This window comes from Varanus komodoensis, unplaced genomic scaffold, assembly GCF_004798865.1.
Source record: "Varanus komodoensis strain SLA01 unplaced genomic scaffold, ASM479886v1 scaffold1, whole genome shotgun sequence".
Taxonomy (NCBI): domain Eukaryota; kingdom Metazoa; phylum Chordata; class Lepidosauria; order Squamata; family Varanidae; genus Varanus; species Varanus komodoensis.
In genome coordinates this window covers 121,807,045-121,825,684 of record NW_025335268.1, presented here as the reverse complement: position 1 = coordinate 121,825,684, position 18,640 = coordinate 121,807,045, and the positions used below count along the sequence as shown (strand labels likewise).

At 45.0% G+C, this 18,640-nt stretch overlaps 2 protein-coding genes across 2 annotated transcripts in view; one reads left to right on the top strand and one right to left on the bottom strand.

The window, feature by feature from the left end:
- CELSR2 (cadherin EGF LAG seven-pass G-type receptor 2) overlaps positions 1-1,458 on the top strand; it is a 104,038-nt gene extending 102,580 nt beyond the window's left edge. The window contains exons 34-35 of the mRNA XM_044431756.1: positions 246-489; positions 1,437-1,458. Of these exons, the coding sequence (XP_044287691.1) occupies positions 246-489; positions 1,437-1,458 (266 nt within the window). The remainder of the gene's footprint in view (positions 1-245; positions 490-1,436) is intronic.
- Positions 1,459-13,593: 12,135 nt separating this feature from the next.
- On the bottom strand, positions 13,594-17,395 carry PSRC1 (proline and serine rich coiled-coil 1). The gene is made up of 4 exons (XM_044431740.1): positions 17,377-17,395; positions 16,024-16,081; positions 14,509-15,070; positions 13,594-13,911 (listed from the first exon to the last, which is right to left on the bottom strand). Exons 1-4 carry the CDS (start codon positions 17,393-17,395, stop codon positions 13,594-13,596), a joined length of 957 nt encoding a protein of 318 aa, XP_044287675.1.
- Positions 17,396-18,640: the final 1,245 nt, after the last annotated feature.

Sequence of the window (18,640 nt, the reverse complement as noted above, 5' to 3'; positions counted from 1 at the left end):
ACATGTTTCTGATTGGCACACAGGTACCACAATTCAGCTTTACATAAAAATATCACCCCCAGTGTTGAAAGAAGTATGCTTCCATATACCAGTTGCAGTAGAACCCGAGTGGGAGGATGCTATGTCAATATTCCAGTTCAGCTTATGTACCCCATGTCCAGTTTTTTAAACCACCCATACAAGGGATACAAATGTCCCATCTAGAACCAGCAGTAGGGACTTGACTCTAAATATCCTGCCCTCAGGCATACTCAAGAAGAAGTACTTGCCGCCCATCAGTGAGAAGAACAGCATCCAGCGCATCCACAACAAGCTCTCCAGCTGCCGCTCAGGGATGGTGTCATCGCATGGCTCTTCAGGCAGTGATGGCAGCCGCGGTGGCGGGGCATTGCGGCCCCGCCAGACGCTACAGGAGCAGCTGAATGGCCTGACGCCCATCACCATGAGCATAAAGACTGGCACAGTGGATGAGGACTCTTCGGGCTCCGAGTGAGTATAGCTGAGCCTCCCTGCAGATGGCGGCGCTCAAGCAGGCTGCATGCACGAGCCTGCTGCCCTGTGGAGCAACTTCATCCACACCAGGCCTGGTGTCTCAGATCCTCCTGGGCTGGATTTTGCTGTCTCTTGCACCCCACTCCACCTCATTCCCCAGCTGTACCTCTCAAAAAACGTTTCTCTGTCTGTCATGACTTAACAACTCCTTAGATTCTTTGTAGCTTGTGGTATAAAACCCCTGTGTGCTTATTCAGACACTTTCATGGGGGCTTGCTAAGAATCTCTTCCTTGCTTGCCTTCATCTTTCCTACTCTTGGGCATGTTCCTTCTCCATGGCTTCTGGCCAGGAGTATAACAGCCATTTCTTCTGAATCCCCCACAGCCTGATTTGGCTTCGATTCCGAATTCCCCGCTCTGCCATAAAAACAGCTACCTTATCGCCTCTGGATAGTGGGAGGAAATGCAGGGATGGGGGCATGGGCATCAAATCCTTCTATAGCCCAGTGTGATATGGGGAAAGGAATGCGTTTTAGGGGTGAGTTTAGAGGCTAAAGTGTCTGACAAGACACCTCCTTTCCTCTGGACAAGGAACTCTGTTCCTCAATGCAGGGTTCTCCCATGTTCTTGTCAAATGCTGAGGGACTGGGCCAAAGTATTGTTTTGGGAGGGGTGTGGGGGCAGGGGGAATGAGGGGGCACTGTCCTATTCTAACTTCTTCCTCAGCTTTCTGGCACTAACCCACCCTCTCCTCCTCCTCTCCTCCCTTCTCTGTCTCTCGTTCTTTCACCACTCTCTTCAACCGCCCAGATTTCTGTTCTTTAATTTCCTCCATTAACACGTGAGCCCCAGGGGGGGTGCTTTGCTCAAACCTGCTCATGGCCATGCTCATGTGTTTGTGTTTCCCCCTGTCCCGTCTCGCTTTGTGTTTGATCACTGAGCAGGAGTGATGAAACCTCAATCTGACGCCTCATGCACCAGACTTTCTCTTGTGCTTTGGTCAGTCCGGGAGCCAGGATTGCTCTCAAACCGCAGCGAGGAATGTTGTCTCCTCCAGCCCAGCCTGGCCCGGCCCATGGAGCTGGATCCACTGTATGTAGTGCCAAATGAAAACCGGCCTGCCATCCTGGCACCAGGAGAATGGCGGGTCCCAGGAGGCGGACCTACTTGAACAGATGCACTTTGGATCATTGTAAAACAGACAGAAACCGAAAAACAAACTTGACCACCTCCAAGTCTTCAGGGATTTTCATGCTTTGTTGCCCAGTCTGGAACTGCTGCGTGTCTGGATATTTTTTCTTAACTATCAAAGTTGGGCTAAGGATCCTCAGCAGCAACCACATGCCAGGGCCTCTGGAAATGCATTACTGTGCAGATGTTTGCATATTTGACAATGGGGCTGAGCTGGGGGGTGGGGGTCAGTATGCTTGAAGATGGCTGCCACTAAGGGGGCACTGAGAACTGTAGATTTTAGCTTGAAGAGGCAAACCAGGAATGGGGCACAGTTTCTGGAAGATGCTGCTTTGGCCCCCTCTGAGCACCAGGGTGCTGCATCTTTGAATGAAAGCCCGAGGGGGCAAGAGACTTGGCTGTGCAAGGGACCTGCATGAGACCCGTGCTAAGCATTGCTTAGGGGATGGCAGGCTGACTTTGCATTAAATCTGACCACTTGTTTCCCTCTGCAGTACATGTGTATGCATCATAACCATGTCTTCTGATGATGATCCAGTCGCATGGGCATAAACACACCTTCCAAGGCAGGTGGGGCCTGTTCATACAATGTGCAGGTTAGTCCCTGTCCGTCTGGCACATAGGAAAGAGAGGAATCTGAAATTTTGGCTTTGGCATGCCCATAGAATTGGGCAGCCAGTATCTTCCAAATACTCTGGACACTGTATAAGTACTCTACATGTCCCTGCTGGGCAGCACCCTGTGCCACCTGCACTGTTATGACCCAAGGAGGTGTTTTTTTTAAAAAAAAAATAATGTTATTGTTTAATGAAGTGATAGGATTGTTAAAGAAACTCAGAGCCATTTTCCCAGGATGTTGATTGCCATCATGCTACTTATATCCATGGACTCTACAGTGTTGCATCCACTGTGGATCTCATCCCTTCTCTGGCAAGTTGCTTACTTCAGCCTTGGTGCTCCAGATTGCACAGTGGAACCAGCGGCGTAGGACCCAACAGAGGCCACTGGCAACCAAGAAAATGCTCCTCCTTGAACCATAATAACCACTTCGAACTGCTTGGTTGTGACAGCCGCTTCTCCAAGCTCTACCTGTTGATCCAGTGACTTGGCCCTGCTGGGATGCTCCAAGAAGCAGCCCACAAGGTGCTGAGCACCGTGGGTGTGGCCTGCTGAGCCATCAGTCCATGCTGCAATTATTTTCGTAGAAAATGACAAAAAGAAAAGAGCCCCACCTCCCATTCCTCTCAGCCAGTCAGCACCTGGTCCATGTGCTACTGGGCTGGGGCAGGGATGCTGCCTTGATGTCTCCCAATAGCGTCTGGCCTTCAGGCCAACAGGGCGCTGCCTTTCTGCCTCAGAAGCCTTCATTTTTCTACACTCAGCCAAGCCTGATGCCTGCTCATAATGGGGATTTTCATGCTGGGTCCTTTTGGAAAGTACTTTTTTATAATGTTCCTTGGGAAAGAGATTTTTCTGATATGGGAGTGGGGGAAGAGGGGGGAATGGCTTGGGGAGGGGTGAAGGCACTGTTTATTTTGATGTTTGTGTGTTTTTTAATTTGACCACTGCTGAAGGATGTTCTAATTTAAAGACATGAAAAGCCCTCTGGGTTACATCTTTCGCTTAATGGCGATGCTAAGTCTCCTTTACTGGGACGCAGAGTCTGATGCGCTTTACTGACTTAGCCAAGCTTTGCACAATGAAGTGTTAATTGGGACTGGACCATTGTCATGGCCTGGCTTATGAAAGGATGTAGTTCTGAAACAGAGCATCTTTTCATTGCCTGGGGAAACCTTGGCCTAATTATTACCATCTAGCCCTTTTGGGGCCTTTGTCTTTGCTGACTCCTAACCCATTCTTGGAATGTTTTAGCATAATGGGATGTGATTCTTGTAAATCTGTGTAATGTCAACCTGGCACTTTAGTAGCATCCACTGTGCTTTTCACCCACAATTGCTAAGCAGACAGCAGAGGATCAGTTCCAGCCTGTTAAATATATGGATTGATCCAGTATAGCCTTGCTTCCATTGAGTGTCCCTTGTGAGACATTTGGCTTTAGCTCAGCTAAGTGAAAGGAATTCCCCTTCCCCAAACATATACAGGAAATCAGCATTTGACCAATGTCATCCTGGAGATCTGTATTATCCTAACACTGAACACATCTTTGGGCATTTTTTGCTCCTTATACCTAAGGCAAAGTATAGGTATATATATTGAAGATCTATATTGAACTAAAGTTCAGACAACAAAGGTCTTCTTGCCTCTCACACAGCCCCCCTAGTATATTGCTTGCTGTAGTTATTCCAGCACTAAAGGCTGGTCAAGGAAACCCTGACCTTCCAGTCTTCCCTTATGTAAGACAGTGTCTTCCTTCTTGAGCTATAGGTGACTGTAAAGGGGAGTGATGCTTCCAAACTGACTAGGAAAAGGCTACATCCTCTGATTAGCTTTCAACACATGGAACAAACAGATATAAATGGAGAAATGGCCTAGAAAGAGGCAAGCAGAGAAGCTTTTCCTCTCAAATTTTGCATCACTGTCTTGTTAAGGTGGGGGCAAGTACCTTCCTGAATTTCTACTCCAGTTTTTTTATCAGTTGGCCACTCTGCAGTGCTGAAGGAAGGTTTGAGGAAGGAGGATCCACAGCTACTGTACAATGTCTTCCATAAATCCCCTCCATGAATAGAAAAGCTCAACATGTATTGTTCTCCCAGCATTTGCCAAATATTCTCTGCTAGGATCCCATAATAGGCAGCTATCCAGAAGGTGAAGCCATTCCCATTGCTAGGAAAACATCATCCTGCTACAGTTTGTCTTGCTGTGAAACCATTAAAAGTACAGGAATTTGCCAGACCAAAATGTTGGCACCTACACCCTGACTCCCTATAGTCCCTCTTCCCCTGACAGTATTAGACTGTAATGCAAATGCACAAAATAGCCTACAGTAACTTCCTATGCAAAATCCTTTTCATATGGACAACCCTGGAAAGAAGACAGACAAACTGGAAGGAAGTAGTTAGTACATAATTTGGGATATGTTCTCCAAAGCACCTATGACTTCCAGAAAATTACTCTGTCCCCCTCCCCCCAGTGAAGCATAAATTGAGGTGTGGAAAATGCCCCTTCACTAGTGACCAAGTGTTTGCAGGAAAATGCTAAACCTTTGACCTGTCAAAGATTAGAGATGGACTGGATTCTATAGGGAGCGCCATACATAAGTTTGGCTTCTGTTCTGTCACCACAATGAAGCCTTCTGAGTCAGGCTGCTGTCCACAAAGTTAGTTAGTTGGTACAGCTCTGGAGATTATGTATTTGGCATGTTTGCATTTTAATTTATTTTAATTTTTTAAATGTATGCAAATATTTACTTGAGATTGCCTGTCAATATCTGTACCATCCTAGGGGAGGAGCAGGAACAAAATGTGGGCAATAGAAGACTGTTGCTGCCATCCAGGTATTGAAGCAGTTTTCCCCAGCCTGATGTCCTGCAGACATGTTGGACTTGCAACACTTATCCTCTCAGGCAGCATGGCTAGTGGCTAACCTCCCCGCCCCAGTTGGCAGGGAGAAGGTGATGGAGAGGTATTTGTAGAATGTACAGGGAAGCACATGGGAAGGGTGCCTTATTCCGGCTGGTCACGAAAAGTTTTCCAGTTGAATAATTGGAAGAGAATGCCTACCACCTGGATCAGCTACCTGCGAATGGGATCCAGCTTAATCAGGACCCTGCTGTGCTAAATCAGGACCAGGCACCTTCTGGCCCTTTGGGTATTTTGTCCTACAGTTGACATCATCCCTCATCACTGGCTAGGGCCACTGGGAGCTGCAGGCCTAAACATGTGGAGATCCACGAGTTGCCTTCCCCTGCACTAAATGATGTATGGAAAAGGAATGATTAAACTGGAACCTGTTGTGAAGCTGCAGGTACAGAAGATGTAGACTTTATCTCTAAACCTTGGCACCGCTGAGCACATCTTTCACTTCCCAAGCAACAAAGAGCTGCCGCTGCTGTCCAAACCTGAGTGTACATCAGCGTAGGCCCAGGGCTCTCATCTGCTGTATTTGCTTCCACATAGCCAACTCCTCAATTTACCCTCCTCCCCCGCATTAGCTAATGAAGGCATTTCCAGCACAGCCCAGTCAGGTACAGTTGTCCTCCCTTTCTGCTAGCAGGGCTCCAGTGCCTTGAAGAGCTGCTTCTCATCCAGATACTCAACAGTTTTTGGGTCACTGCACCTCTGGGAGTGAAGAGCTGCACCCCTTGAATTTCTGCCTGATAAGCAGTTATGGAAGGTGTTGTAATCATGCCAGGAGAACCAGTGGCAGTCCTACTTTGATTTGAGAAGCTCAGCTGGAGCAGGGGGAGGAGAGGGCAGGGAGAGTCCTGGTAATTTAATTCTTTGAAGGAAAAAAATGTTTTAACAATGGGTGTGATGGTGGCTCTTCCCTTGGTACAAATAGTTGAAGTGTACAGATAGGGTTGCTCATGTAAATACTATAGGGTTCACCCCCTTTCCTAAATAATAAAATCATAGTTCTGTGCAGGTGGCTCCATTTCAGTGCTGTGTCCCTATCTTGTATTGGAAAAATGGGTGGTGTGTTGGGACAAGACACATTTGAACTGAACATCATAGGATATAGCAGGAAAACTGAAGTGTCTGGGTTTTCTTACCACCAGTGGGGAAAGAGCAAATGATGGAAGAGAACAGTGTGAGGCCACTGTGAAATAGGCACAGTGGGAATAATTGGGACTATCAGGTATTTTAGGAAATACAACAAAAGATATTGGGTAGGATCACACTTAAACATAATTAGGCTAATGGCAATTTAGACATAACTACCTTAAGTCTTACTGATTTCAATAAGTCTGCTCCAAGTAGGATTAAGTCTGGATCCAACCTAAAGTAGACCTGTTTTTTGTTTAAACGGCTCCTCTGCCTTTATCAGCTGTACTTCATGCAGAAATTGAACAAGCAAGCTTGCTTTCTTCAATCTGTTCAAATATCTGCCTCACATAGAACTGTTATGATTACATTTCTGATTTGCACAATACAATTTGGTTGGGAGCCATACTCTAGTTAGCACACTGTAATCTTGATAACACAAAATCCACTAGGTCTTTAAACCTAGGGATACCTTTGTGGGAGGATAAAGTGAAAGTAAGTACAAGTATATAATCATAAACAGTCTCAAGTAAAAACTAGCCATCTTTTTATAATAATGAAAAACTAAGGACTACTTTACTGCTAATATACCATAAGTTTAATCAAAAGAAACAATTTTCCCATTACAAACAGTAAAATTTCCTGCCACTGTAAATTAGTGTTTTCTTCTCAAGTAGCAGTTAAAATCATCAACCATATATATTGTCCAATAATACTTCCATATGGCTTTATGCTGTAGCAGTATGCTCTGTCAGAGACTAAAGATTGCATTGATCTGCAATACAAGGCTTGCAGGTGTAAGAAAACCAGGCCAATAACCAAATCTAACATGGATATTCATTGGTGTAGCAGGACTCAAGGTCCTCCCCTGCCAGCAAAGTGTTGGCCAAGCTGCACAGGTTACTGTAGTTTGCAGCCATACATATTTGTGCTACAAATCAACAGCAGTCAGGAATGTCGTAAGAGGACAAGAGTAGGCAGTGGTTACATATTCACATGGGATGGAGGAGACCCACAGCAAGAAGCCTGCAGGTAAGCAGCCTTTAGAGATGTCCTGTATGCAACAGTAACGCGTCCCCCGCCCCAGTGGGAGCAAAACCAAGGCACATGGTCCAGCTTTAACTTCTCAAAGGAGGAATCTCAAACTATCAAAAGTTCCTGGGGCATCTCCAAGGATTGTTAGTGGTGCCCGGCACTGTCGCCTTGAAGGAAGGATAGGGGAGCATGTAGGAAAAAAGTGGTCTGAGGCAGCGGCCTTACACTGGTAGGTCCGGATTTGTAGAATTGCCATGCTGCGTCTCCCCTGCCAAATTCACATTGACGGTCCCAAAGCATGGAGAGTCAAATCCTCACTTTGAATTGCCAGAAGTTCCCTTCTTCAGCGACTGCAGTCTTCCATTCTGGAAAGAGGTGGAAGGGGCTGTCTTCTGAACTGCAGAAGTTTTAGGAAGTGGGGTGGGAAGAGAAAGTAAATCTAGAGATGTGCTTTGTTCATGCAAGTGGCACTTAGGGGGCCAGAATTTAATCACAAACATTTTAAAAAGCATCAATGCACATCAACCTTCCCTAGACTGATGTCTTCCAGATATGCTGGATTGCAAATCTCATCATTCCCAATCAGCCCGCCCATTGGCAGTAAGAGTGCTCACCTTTCACATCTGTTAGCTGTTGGGGATGCTGGCTGGGAATGATGGGACTGCGGTCTGAAGAATACTGGGCTGAGGAAGGTTGGCATGTGCATTTGTGACTTCTGCAGATCCAGACTAGGGAATAAAACCTTGCTTTTGTGTTACTTGTGTAAGTAACTGTGTAAATTTGAAGCAGGAGCAGTACTCCCACCCCTCCCCTCTGCTCATTTAGTGTGGTGGTCTACCAGGGGATTCCTACACATGAGCAGCTACTTACATGTATGGGTTGCTTTGCAGACAACGATGCTCAGTGTGAGGACAAGCACAGGGATACCACAGAGGGTGGGAAATGTGGCCTTGCTCCTAGTTTGTTACAGGAATGCCCTATGTACGAGTGACATAATATTAGGGCTTGTTGCTTTATAAAAGACAAGAGTTCCTATAGCTGGAGCACAGCAGGAAGATACCTGGGAAATACTTCCTTTTGAGATAGCCTTCTACAGCTCAGCTGGCAAAATCTAACCTTAAGCTTTACTTGCTTTCCAGCAGTGGGTGGGGTCAAAGCCTACAGGTCAGGGTCAATGTATCAGGAAACTAGAATATTGTAGCTTAAACCATTCTGAGAGCATGTGCTGCTAGAATGGTCTATAAAAACCATAAATCAAGCAAGAAAGCTAGCAAGCTAGCTTTATCGCTAGTAGCTAGGTGTCAGGGGCCAGGGCCAGCAAGCAGAGTTACCAGGACCAGGGCAATAGAACCCAAAGCGATACAGAGTTCAAAGTCAAATAGCAAGGTTCAATAGCAAGTCCAAGTCACAGAACAAGCCAAGGACAAGAACCTGAAATATGTATCAGGGCAAGACAAGGATGCAGTCATAAACAAGCCAAGGGAAGAGAACCAGGTGCAGGTACCTTGAGGCAGGATAACTGTGAAGGGTTCAGGAGCAGCAAAAGTGTGGCAAGCAAGGCGAGGTAGCAAAGTGGTGAGGTGAGGCATGGCCAGGCATAATGGTGCAGTAAGGCATAGCACAGCAATGCAGCAAGGCAGGATACACAGCAAGGGTCAGGCAAGATGCAGCTAACAGGAAAACCTGCATGGCTGAAGCAACATAGCAAGGCAGGCGCTGGGTCAGGCAAGATGCAGGCACTACAGCAAACAAGATGACCTGTGTTGGTGAGGCAGCCAATGGAGAGATGCACTTGCTCCTATATAGTTCTTCCTCCTACACAACTCTTTCTTCAGGGCTCCCAACTGGGAGACAGAGAACTCCAGCGGGGCCTGGGACTGATCCTGCAAATAATCAAATGGGTGTTCTGGTTCTGGCCACTAGATGGAGCCCTATCACTTGGGAGGGATTTTAACCTTTCAGAATAGGAGGGAAAATACACAAAAGCTGGAAAGCTAAATGTTTTGTGGCCAAAAGAAAAGGGTGCTCAGGGAAATTGGATTGGGCCCTCAGGTCTACTGAACCTGCTGGGTGCTTAAAGGTTTGTTCCTATAACATCTAGAAACGAGAAGACGAGTTCTGAAGCCAATCAGATTTGCTGAGTCACAGCTAATGAATGCTAAATAGAAGGCAAGCTGAAGAGAAAAGTCAGGGTGCAACCCTACGCATGTTTGGACAGAATAAAAGACCTGCAAACTCTCAGCATGCCCCAGTCAGCCATGCTGGCTGAGGCATACTGGGAATGGTAGGTTTTTTCTGTGTAAACATGCATAGGAGTGAACCTTCATCTAAGTTTTGAGTCCCTTTTCGTTCATTTTTGAAAGTGGTATCTTGAGAAAATGGCTTTCCTGCTCAGTTGCGTGTGCTTAGTATGCCTACTTCCCTCATTCATATCTTGCTTTCTGGGCTCTTTACCCTGGTATTTATTCTCTGCTCCACAGTCTGCCAGCCATCAGAACTCTGCCAAGCAGAACTGAATGATTACATCCATGCCCTACATAGAGTGTTTCTGAAAAAGTAGCCAAATTGGATGACTCCTTCAATAGCAAATAGTATGTCCCCTGGATACTTCACTGTTTTCAGCAGAGCTCTGTATAAGACCTGCACCCATAGGCATAGATCCAATGGTGCCATTTTGCTGACCGCGAACCACCTGCCACCTTCTCTCATTCCTTCCCATACAGATCCTCAAAATCCCCTCCAGAGATTGGGAAAACCTTCCAGAGCAGATTTTCAGGCAGCATGCAAGAGGACAGAGGGAGCAATTCTTGCTGCAAGAGTGGACATGTGCTGGCATGATGCTGAATTTAATACATTGTTCTGATCATTTTCAAAGTACCCAGGCCACCAAAATTAAAGAAATTACTTCTGGGATGATTGGAATTCATTAGGATTCCTCTAGCTTAGATCTGTTATAAAGGATCAGTTTGTAAATGGGCTACAGCCCAATCCAGAACAGGTTAACCTGGAAGCAAGTCCCAACTTCAACAGGGTTCTCTAGCAGGTGCTCAGGACTGCCAATCTCATGTCACAGTGATCTCAGACATGACCATGTTCGTATCTCTTGGCCAAAGCCTAGTCTATAGTTAATATTGTAAAGATAAGCAGAAACCATTACACCAGTCCATTCTGTCGTAAGGAACAACCAGCTTCGACATAAAAGTGAGTCAAAAATATAAGTAACACCAAAAACAAATAGCAGGGGAAGGAGGCAACAAACATGGATCAGACAGACTGATGTGCAAATCAAGGCAACGTTAACAGATGTATATACCAAGAAGCACCAGCATTGGTCCCCCAGTTCTGCAGGACTTTCCCCTGAATTACCCTTTAAGTTTTGTCTTCCTGGCCCTGTTGTTTTCACTTAAACCCTTCATCCCCTTACCAGTCAACTGCATGTCCTTACCTTTCTTCCCAGCAGAGGTTGGCAGAGCTATTTCCTTCCCTGCAAACCCTCCTAAACTCAACGGCTTGAGCTGACTGGGCCTCCCCGTAGTTGTGTGCCTGCCTAAAGTAGCAATACGGCTGCTTGCTTTTGGAACTGGGAGCTGGCTTGCAAGTGCAGACACGGCAGTGCGCCGGGTTTGACTCTGGAGAGAGCTGCTTTGAGGCTTGGAGCTGGCTTGGGATGGAAGGCTGCTGCCTCCCGGAGCTTTATTCTGACCTGTGAAGAAAGAGGGAAAGCTTCTTGAAGGCGCCTGAAATGTTCCAAACGAACAAACCTGCAGAAGGATTTTTTTGTTTTGCCCCAAACCAACTATCTAGAATTTCCTGAAGGTGTAAACAGGTTGAAGTGACCAATATATGGATTTTCAATATATCCATAATATATGGATTTTCAAAAACATTTTGGAAGCTCCGCCAAAAAGCTCCTTTGCCCCTACAGAAAGCTCAGCAGGCATGAAATAAGAAACTAAATCCTCTCACATAGTAGCCAGCAGTCATTTTAAGAATGTTTTCACAATGAAAAGAAAAAGAGTGCAAGGCCTCCTCAAGGGTCTGCAGTGAGATAAATGCCATTTACCTACTTGCAAATGTCTGAGTCAGAGGTAAATGGTGCTACAGCAATGTATGGCGAGGAGACTGACTTATTCAGGGTGGTGACCTCTGAGAAAACCTTGGAGAGCCCCAAAAGAACCTATCCACACTACATGACTGCCACTATGTGTGGCAGAAACACACAACGAAGTGATGCATATTCTTGCAGCAAACTTCATTTCTTCTATATCATAATATGATCTAAATTAGCTGTGCCAATCAAGAAAGAAACCTTTGATGTACTAGTAAAATCCCACAGAAAATAAAATTTTAAAATCATTGACAAACATTACTGAGAATAGTATTAAAAGAGCAATATCAATGCCATCAATTTATATAATGGCTGGCAGATATTTCAAATATTGTGTGCAGTTTTGCTGAGCTCCTCACAAAAGGAACTAGAAAAGAGCTCAAGGAGAGTTTTGCTTACAAAGAAAGCTGTGCAAGGGTTGAAGTTTTTAAGTTAGAGAAGGAGAAAACATTTAAAAAATTGTGAAGTTTGCCTTCAGTGTGGAGTGAATAAATGGAGAGAAACTATTCTATCTCAGAACTAACTCTACAGGATGCAGAAAATAATCTAATGGCAATATTATGGCAGAAAATCTGAAAGGTAATGGTAGTAGTAACATATCACCAATATAATTCCTTGTAAGATGTAAGGGTCATTTTTTAGGTGTACTTTTGAGAAAGGATCGAACAAGTGAATGGCAAACAGGATTTCCCTCTCCAAATGCGAAGGGTGCTTCCAGATGCAACTGTTACAGCACCATCACCCTGCCCCCCCTCCATAGAATTTTATAGATGGAGTGGGGTCCAGATGACAGAATCTTCAACTTGCAGCCCTCCTGTGTTTTCCCACTGCTTCTTCCATCTTTTCTCTCACCGCAGAAAATCTGTTAAGAAAGAAAAGATGGACTCGCTGCACAATGGCTTCTCTTTGGTAGTCCTGAGAGCTCTCCATGTGGAAGCATCCTAAGTCAAGAAGAGAGGCAGATTTAGCCCTTTATATTCAGACCTATAATTACCAGGTACCTACCCTGCCGAAAAAAGTGCGTATAGTCAAGGCTATGGTTTTCCCTGTTGCAATGTATGGCTGTGAAAGTTGGACCATAAAAGAAGGCTGAGCACCAAAAAATTGAGGCCTTTGAATTGTGGTGCTGGAGGAGACTCCTGCGAGTCCCTTGGACAGCAAGGCAATCAAACTGGTCAGTCCTAGAGATCAACCCTGACTGCTCCTTAGAAGGCCAGATACTGAAGATGAAACTCAAATACTTTGGCCACCTAATGAGAAGGAAGGACTCCCTGGAGAAGAGCCTAATGCTGGGAACAATAGATGGCAAAAGGAGGAGGGGGATGGCAGAGAATGAGGTGGCTAGATGGAGTCACTGAAGCAGTCGGTGTGAGCCTAGATGGACTCTGGGGGATGGTGGAGGACAGGAAGGCCTGGAGGAAAGTTGTCCATGGGGTTGCGATGGGTCGGACATGACTTCGCGACTAGCAACAACAAAATGTAAGCCAATATGACAGCCTTCCCAACCCGTGTTGACTGTAGGTTCCATCGTTCCTAACCAGCATGCTCATGTTGGGAACTGCAGTCCAACACAAATAGAAAGCACTAGGTTGAGGAAGGTGATGATGCCTGCAACAGAGTGGATTTTCTGTCTGTGTAAGCACAGCCTTTTTTACATCAGGTTCGTGTGCTTCAGCAGCTTCCTCTCATGCACTGATCTTTTGGGGAATGGCGAGGGAGATAATATGCTAATAATACACTGTCTCCAGCAACTTACTTGTGCTTGCCTTCCGTGGAGGTATCAGCTTTCCTGGAGCAGCAGGGGATTTCTTTGCAGTAGTGTTCTGCAATGGACCCAGCCTGGGACCCAGCTTTCCTCTCGTGTATGCAACTGGTACCACGCTTCTGCTGGATACATTCTGAAGGCTCAACTAATGTGGTGGATTGAAACAGAAAAACAAACCATACACCTTAGTTCTAGGATATCTCAAAAGCAAACAGTGCTTCCTAAGCAGCCACGTCTGAGGAAGGGTTGCTTAAGCCAAGCATGGTGGCATGGACAGGATCCCCCACACTCCACTGCAGTCACTGAAGTGAATTGCGCACGTTACATATTTAGAAGCCTTACTTCTCAAGTGCTTGAAAGGTAAACAATGCTGTTAGCTTGACTTCTGGGCTATTTGCACAATCTTTATACATGGTAGTACAGTACATTTTCCATTCTGCTCTTCCTACCTTGTGTTCCTCCTTAGCTGCCACTGCTGGAAATATCCGTGGGACTTCAACAGAGGCCTTGCCCGAAGCTTCCTGTGTCTTTCTCTGAAGTCCCCTCTGACTTGTTTGAGGAAGAGTCTTCAAGTGCAGCAGGGAGTCCTGAGCTTGTATGGCATGGGAAAGGGCAAGTGGAGATGATTTATCCTTCCCGCTACTTCTACTAGTTGTCTAAAGTTTAAAAAAGAGGATACACAGCTGCAGCTTTTGAAAAGCATGAGGGATGAGTCATAGAAAACCCCAGAAGCAACCTAGGAAGCAGTGGAGGTGACCCCACCCAACTTGGGGAGAAATCCTACACATGCTTAGACAGAAAAAGTCCACAGCTCCCAGCTTTCCTTAGCTAAATACTGTGCTTAATTGCCCATAAGTGACAACTAAAAATGGAGAAAAGTCGAAAGAATCACATTTTAATTAATTGTCTAAATGCCATTGGAACAAAGTTAATGAACTTATCTTAGGAGGGAGTGAAACAACTCAAAAGGCCTACTTTCTAGTAGAGGACAATATGACCCATAAATGGCAAACCAGTATCTCTCCAGATAACCAGACTTCACATATAAGGGGGATATGATATAGGAAAACTCCAATATGAACTTGGATAAATACAATCACCCCTGTGTATTTGCAGCTACAGAAACTGACACCGATAGGCCTCTATTTGAAAGTAAAACTTGTTAAGCACAGTCAGTTAAGCATGTATACATTTGCAGCCAACTTTTGAGCTCTAAAATGCAATCTGTATAGATTCCATACTGGCTGCTGTACCTTCTTACAGTTGGCTGTCATTGTCCGAATCTTGAGTGGTTGATTGGGTCTGGATTTCTTAGACAGCTGACTATCAGTTCTACAGATGTTAGATCTTTGTTGGAGCTTCCTGGAACTAAGCAGTTCTGCAGCACAGGAAACAGGACTGCCGTCCTCAGGGAAAGGAGCTTTGGAAAAAACTTGATCCGAGCAGGTTTCAGGCCCCACCAATGGCAGCAGTTCCTTCAGAGGGCTGTTGCTGACACTGAAGGTCCTTCGTCTGGGGTTCCTGGGGGTTAGCTTCTCCACTTGCAAGACACCAGTTGGGGGTAAAGGCTCAAATTCTGGAACTGTCTCAAGCCTCGTCTCAGAGCAGTCCCTCTCCAGCAGCCGACAGCTCTCCAGCTGTTCAGCCAGGAAGTTGGCTTCCTTCATGACTTCCTCAAGCTTCTCGGGACTCAGTGGGCTCCATTCGGAGGTCTGCTCTCTGAGCCCACCCACATTCTCCCCCAGCAAAATGTTCATGTCAATCTTTTTTGGCACACATCGTTCCCTGTGCTCAGCGGAGCTCCCCTGTTCTTGTCTGTGGCAGCAAAGTTGAGAATCCAACAAGAAACGGGTTAAGAAAAAGATACGGCAGTGTTGCTCAAGACACTTTTTAATGCCTTTATTATTAAAAGCCACACACAGAACTTGACTATTGGGCAGTGCACACATGTACATAGAATGTGTGGTAGGATGTAAGAAGGTGACCTTGAAAAGAGGGTTCTCATCCCACAACAGAAGTCAAAGCATCAGTTTGGGGATGAAACCTGAATAAAACACAATAATCACAAGAGTTTCAGACAGCTTGTGTTAATAAACACAAGAGTTTCAGACTGCTAGTTTTGGATTTAAAAAATTGAATTAGAAATGTATGTACATCAGGGGTGGGCAATAGGTATAATACAAAGCCCCTGTTACTCCTGATTTTAGGGGGAACATGCTACCAAGCATTACAGAGCACTAAAAAGGTCAAACCTAGCTTGCAAACAGGCCTGACCTGGCCTTTCTGGCATTCTGTAAAGCTCTAGTCTCCAACTTAAAATCATTTTTGAGGCACCCGGTGACACACAGAACTATGTTCATGTGGTTGAAATCGGCCTTCAGACCCCTGAAGTTGTCCACTCTTGATATATATAGTGTTTGGACCTCTTAACTTTAAGAATGGAGAAAAATTGAGAATTAGTTCCCATATGCATAGTGTTTATAATTATGTGGCTTTTCAATTTTGTGAAAATCAAGCAGGCCTTTCCTTTCACATATGAAAAGAATGATCTAGTGATATCCATGCGTGTGCATAAAGATATACTCTTAGAGGTTTCAGATTGCACTTCAACTGCAACTTGACACATTGTTATAATCCAGCGATTCTGAAAGATCTTGCTAACTGAATCCTAGCATTTGCTATTTACAGATTTGGTGGCTACTGTGCATTGGCATACCTGCTTCTAAAGTGGTAATTTACATTGCTAAAGATTCCATCCTTAGCCTTACCTATCAAAAGGAGAAAACAGACCAAAATCCAGGGTCTCATCAGTAATAAATTTTATATCTGGAGGGAAAAAAAGATATTACTATTATAAGTATAACCCTGACTGTCAATAGCCCTTCTGATCCAGGATTGTCACGAGTACTTTGCTACCTTGACAGTTTCATGCAGGAAAGGACACAACTAACATTCCCACAGTACAGGTGGCAATTCTCCTTTATGCAAGCTCATTCCTGGATTTCAGTAGAGCCAATTCATAACGGCTATTAAAAGCCATGAGAACTGAAGATGCTAAATCCCATGAGAACCTGTAGAAGAACAGAAAATTAAACCCATTCATCTACTCTTGATCCCATTTCCTTTAATATTAATATGTACTGAGTATGCTACACTGTGATGCTAAAGAAAACTGACTTTCTATAAGAAATAGTTTATGTAGAATTAGGCACAGCAAAGCTAAATGAAATTTATGGGCTTAGGGACATCTAATTCTGTGCAGGATCTGGCAGCAAGCTGTGCTTTAAATATTGCATGTCCTCAAAGCATCTTTATCCTCCTAAAATGCAGCATCTCTGTATAAAAAGATCTTTACAAAGAAGACAAAAAACCTGGTAAAGGAACAGGCTGTCATAGATCTTGTTAATTAATTGATCCAGCTTGGAAGTTGTACAGTCGAACCTTTAGTGGGTTTAACTTTTGTGGATTTGATTATTTGTGAATTTTCCATCAATAATTAAATGGGATTTTTTGAGTGCTGGGGCCTATTGTGGAAAATTGCAGATGATGCATGCAGAGCAGAAAAGGTTAAGAAAACTTTTAAAAAGTTTAGTAAGTCATCAGTGTGGGGTGGCATGCATGTGCCTGCACACACTGAAAGCCTGGAGTTGGCCGGGAAGCCTCATCTTCCACACCGTTCCCCTGGCCTGGCCTGGCCTGGCCTGGCCTGGCCTGGCCTGGCCGCCACTGCCCCTCCTGCAGTCTGCCACCTGCATCCCAGCACCCGCCCGCCAGCCAGTGTATGTATCAAGAATGCAGGCTAACTCTCTCTCTCTCTCTCTCTCTCTCTCTCTCTCTCTCTCTCTCTCTCTCTCTCTCTCTCTCTCTCTCTCTCTCTCTCTCTCACACACACACACACACACACACACACACACACACACACACACACAGAGGGAAGGAGGGAGAAGCAATCCAGTAAACATTCAGCCAACAGCGTTAAGAGCTAAGGTTGTGGGGAAGCTAGAGATATTTGCGTTTTTTCCACTTTCAGGGGGTCCGGTGCCCGAACCATGTGAATGTGGATGGCCAATTGTTTTGTGATACATGATGCACACAAACCCTCCTGATAATCCAGAACTCACCTTCATTTGACAACTCCATGATGAACCATCAAAGCAAACCATTAAATAACTGTATGAAATATAAAACAGTTAAATACATCCTGAATATAAAGTGATACATACTTTACAATCATTCAAATTACTAAAAAGACCCAAAACATGTAGCAACATAATTCTATGGTACAACAGCACATAGCACTGTGTTCAGTCTAATTCACACATTCTCAAGCCTTTCATTATTTTTCAGGATGATGATGATGATGATGATGGCTCAGCCATGGTTTCCAACTCAGGGTTGGCTGTCCAGCATCCCAGATTTCCTTGTTCAGATTTCATGACAAGCAACCAAGAGACAAAGCAACCTTGGCTTGCTTAACTGCAGCAGCAGTGATCTCACACATTTAAAACCCACAGGGAGATGTGCAACTCCAGCCAATTAGTCTACTCAAAGCATGACTAAGCCTGGATACAACCTGGATCTGTATGACAGTAATTATGCTATACTGAGGGCAAACATTTCTGAAATTTACTATAGTCTCCCTTACGTTCTTCAATCCAAATAACTAGTTGCCAGTATATGATCAATGGAAGAACAGACATGTTTTGCTGCGGTGTAACCTGAGATCTCTTTGCAGGAGCCGTTTTTGCAAAGCACCTCCCATTCTTAAGACTGTTACCCATTGCAAAAGCCCCCACCCCTTTTTCTTTGTTTGAAGCTGAAGACGACCTCCAAGGAATTCCAAAGCATCCTCATTATGTTGCAACTTTTCAGATGCTCCTAAGAAAAAGTTATCATACTACTATGGTTTGGGATTTTTATTTTTTATGGAGCAATAAGGCCAACAACCTCCGCAAACCCATTCTCTTCTTGTAATACCTCCACAGTGCAGTCTCCTTTTCACCAGGGGTGAAGTAAAAAAGCAAGCATCCGGCACCGACCAGTTTATTCCAAGCTACCCTATCTATGTCCTTTCCACCTATTATGCTACATTCTCTCAGTCTTCTGGGAAGCGTGCGCCATGGTCTCTGCTTTATCCAATGCACCAAGAACAACCAGTGCGCACTTAGCGGGGAGGTGCAACGCCATCCTGTGCATGCTTCCTTGGTAAGCTCCGCTGTGCTCAACGGGGCGGCTTGCATTAGGGCTGGAGTCCTAATTAACTTCTAAGCCAGCATACTTTTAGGACTGTATTGAGCAAAGGCGATGGGCGTGTTACCTTTGGCTTAAAGCGAAGGATGATCAGAATCCCAAAATGAGTCTTCATTCCGTGCCTATGTACGTGTA

Bases quoted from the DNA above. Each gene is read 5' to 3' on its own strand.
- PSRC1 (XM_044431740.1), bottom strand. The intron at 15,071-16,023 runs GTAAGGCTAAGG...TTGCTGCCACAG, and splicing joins CTGTTTTCTCCTTTTGATAG to ACAAGAACAGGGGAGCTCCG. The intron at 13,912-14,508 runs GTACAGCAGCCA...TTTAAACTTTAG, and splicing joins TGACAGCCAACTGTAAGAAG to ACAACTAGTAGAAGTAGCGG.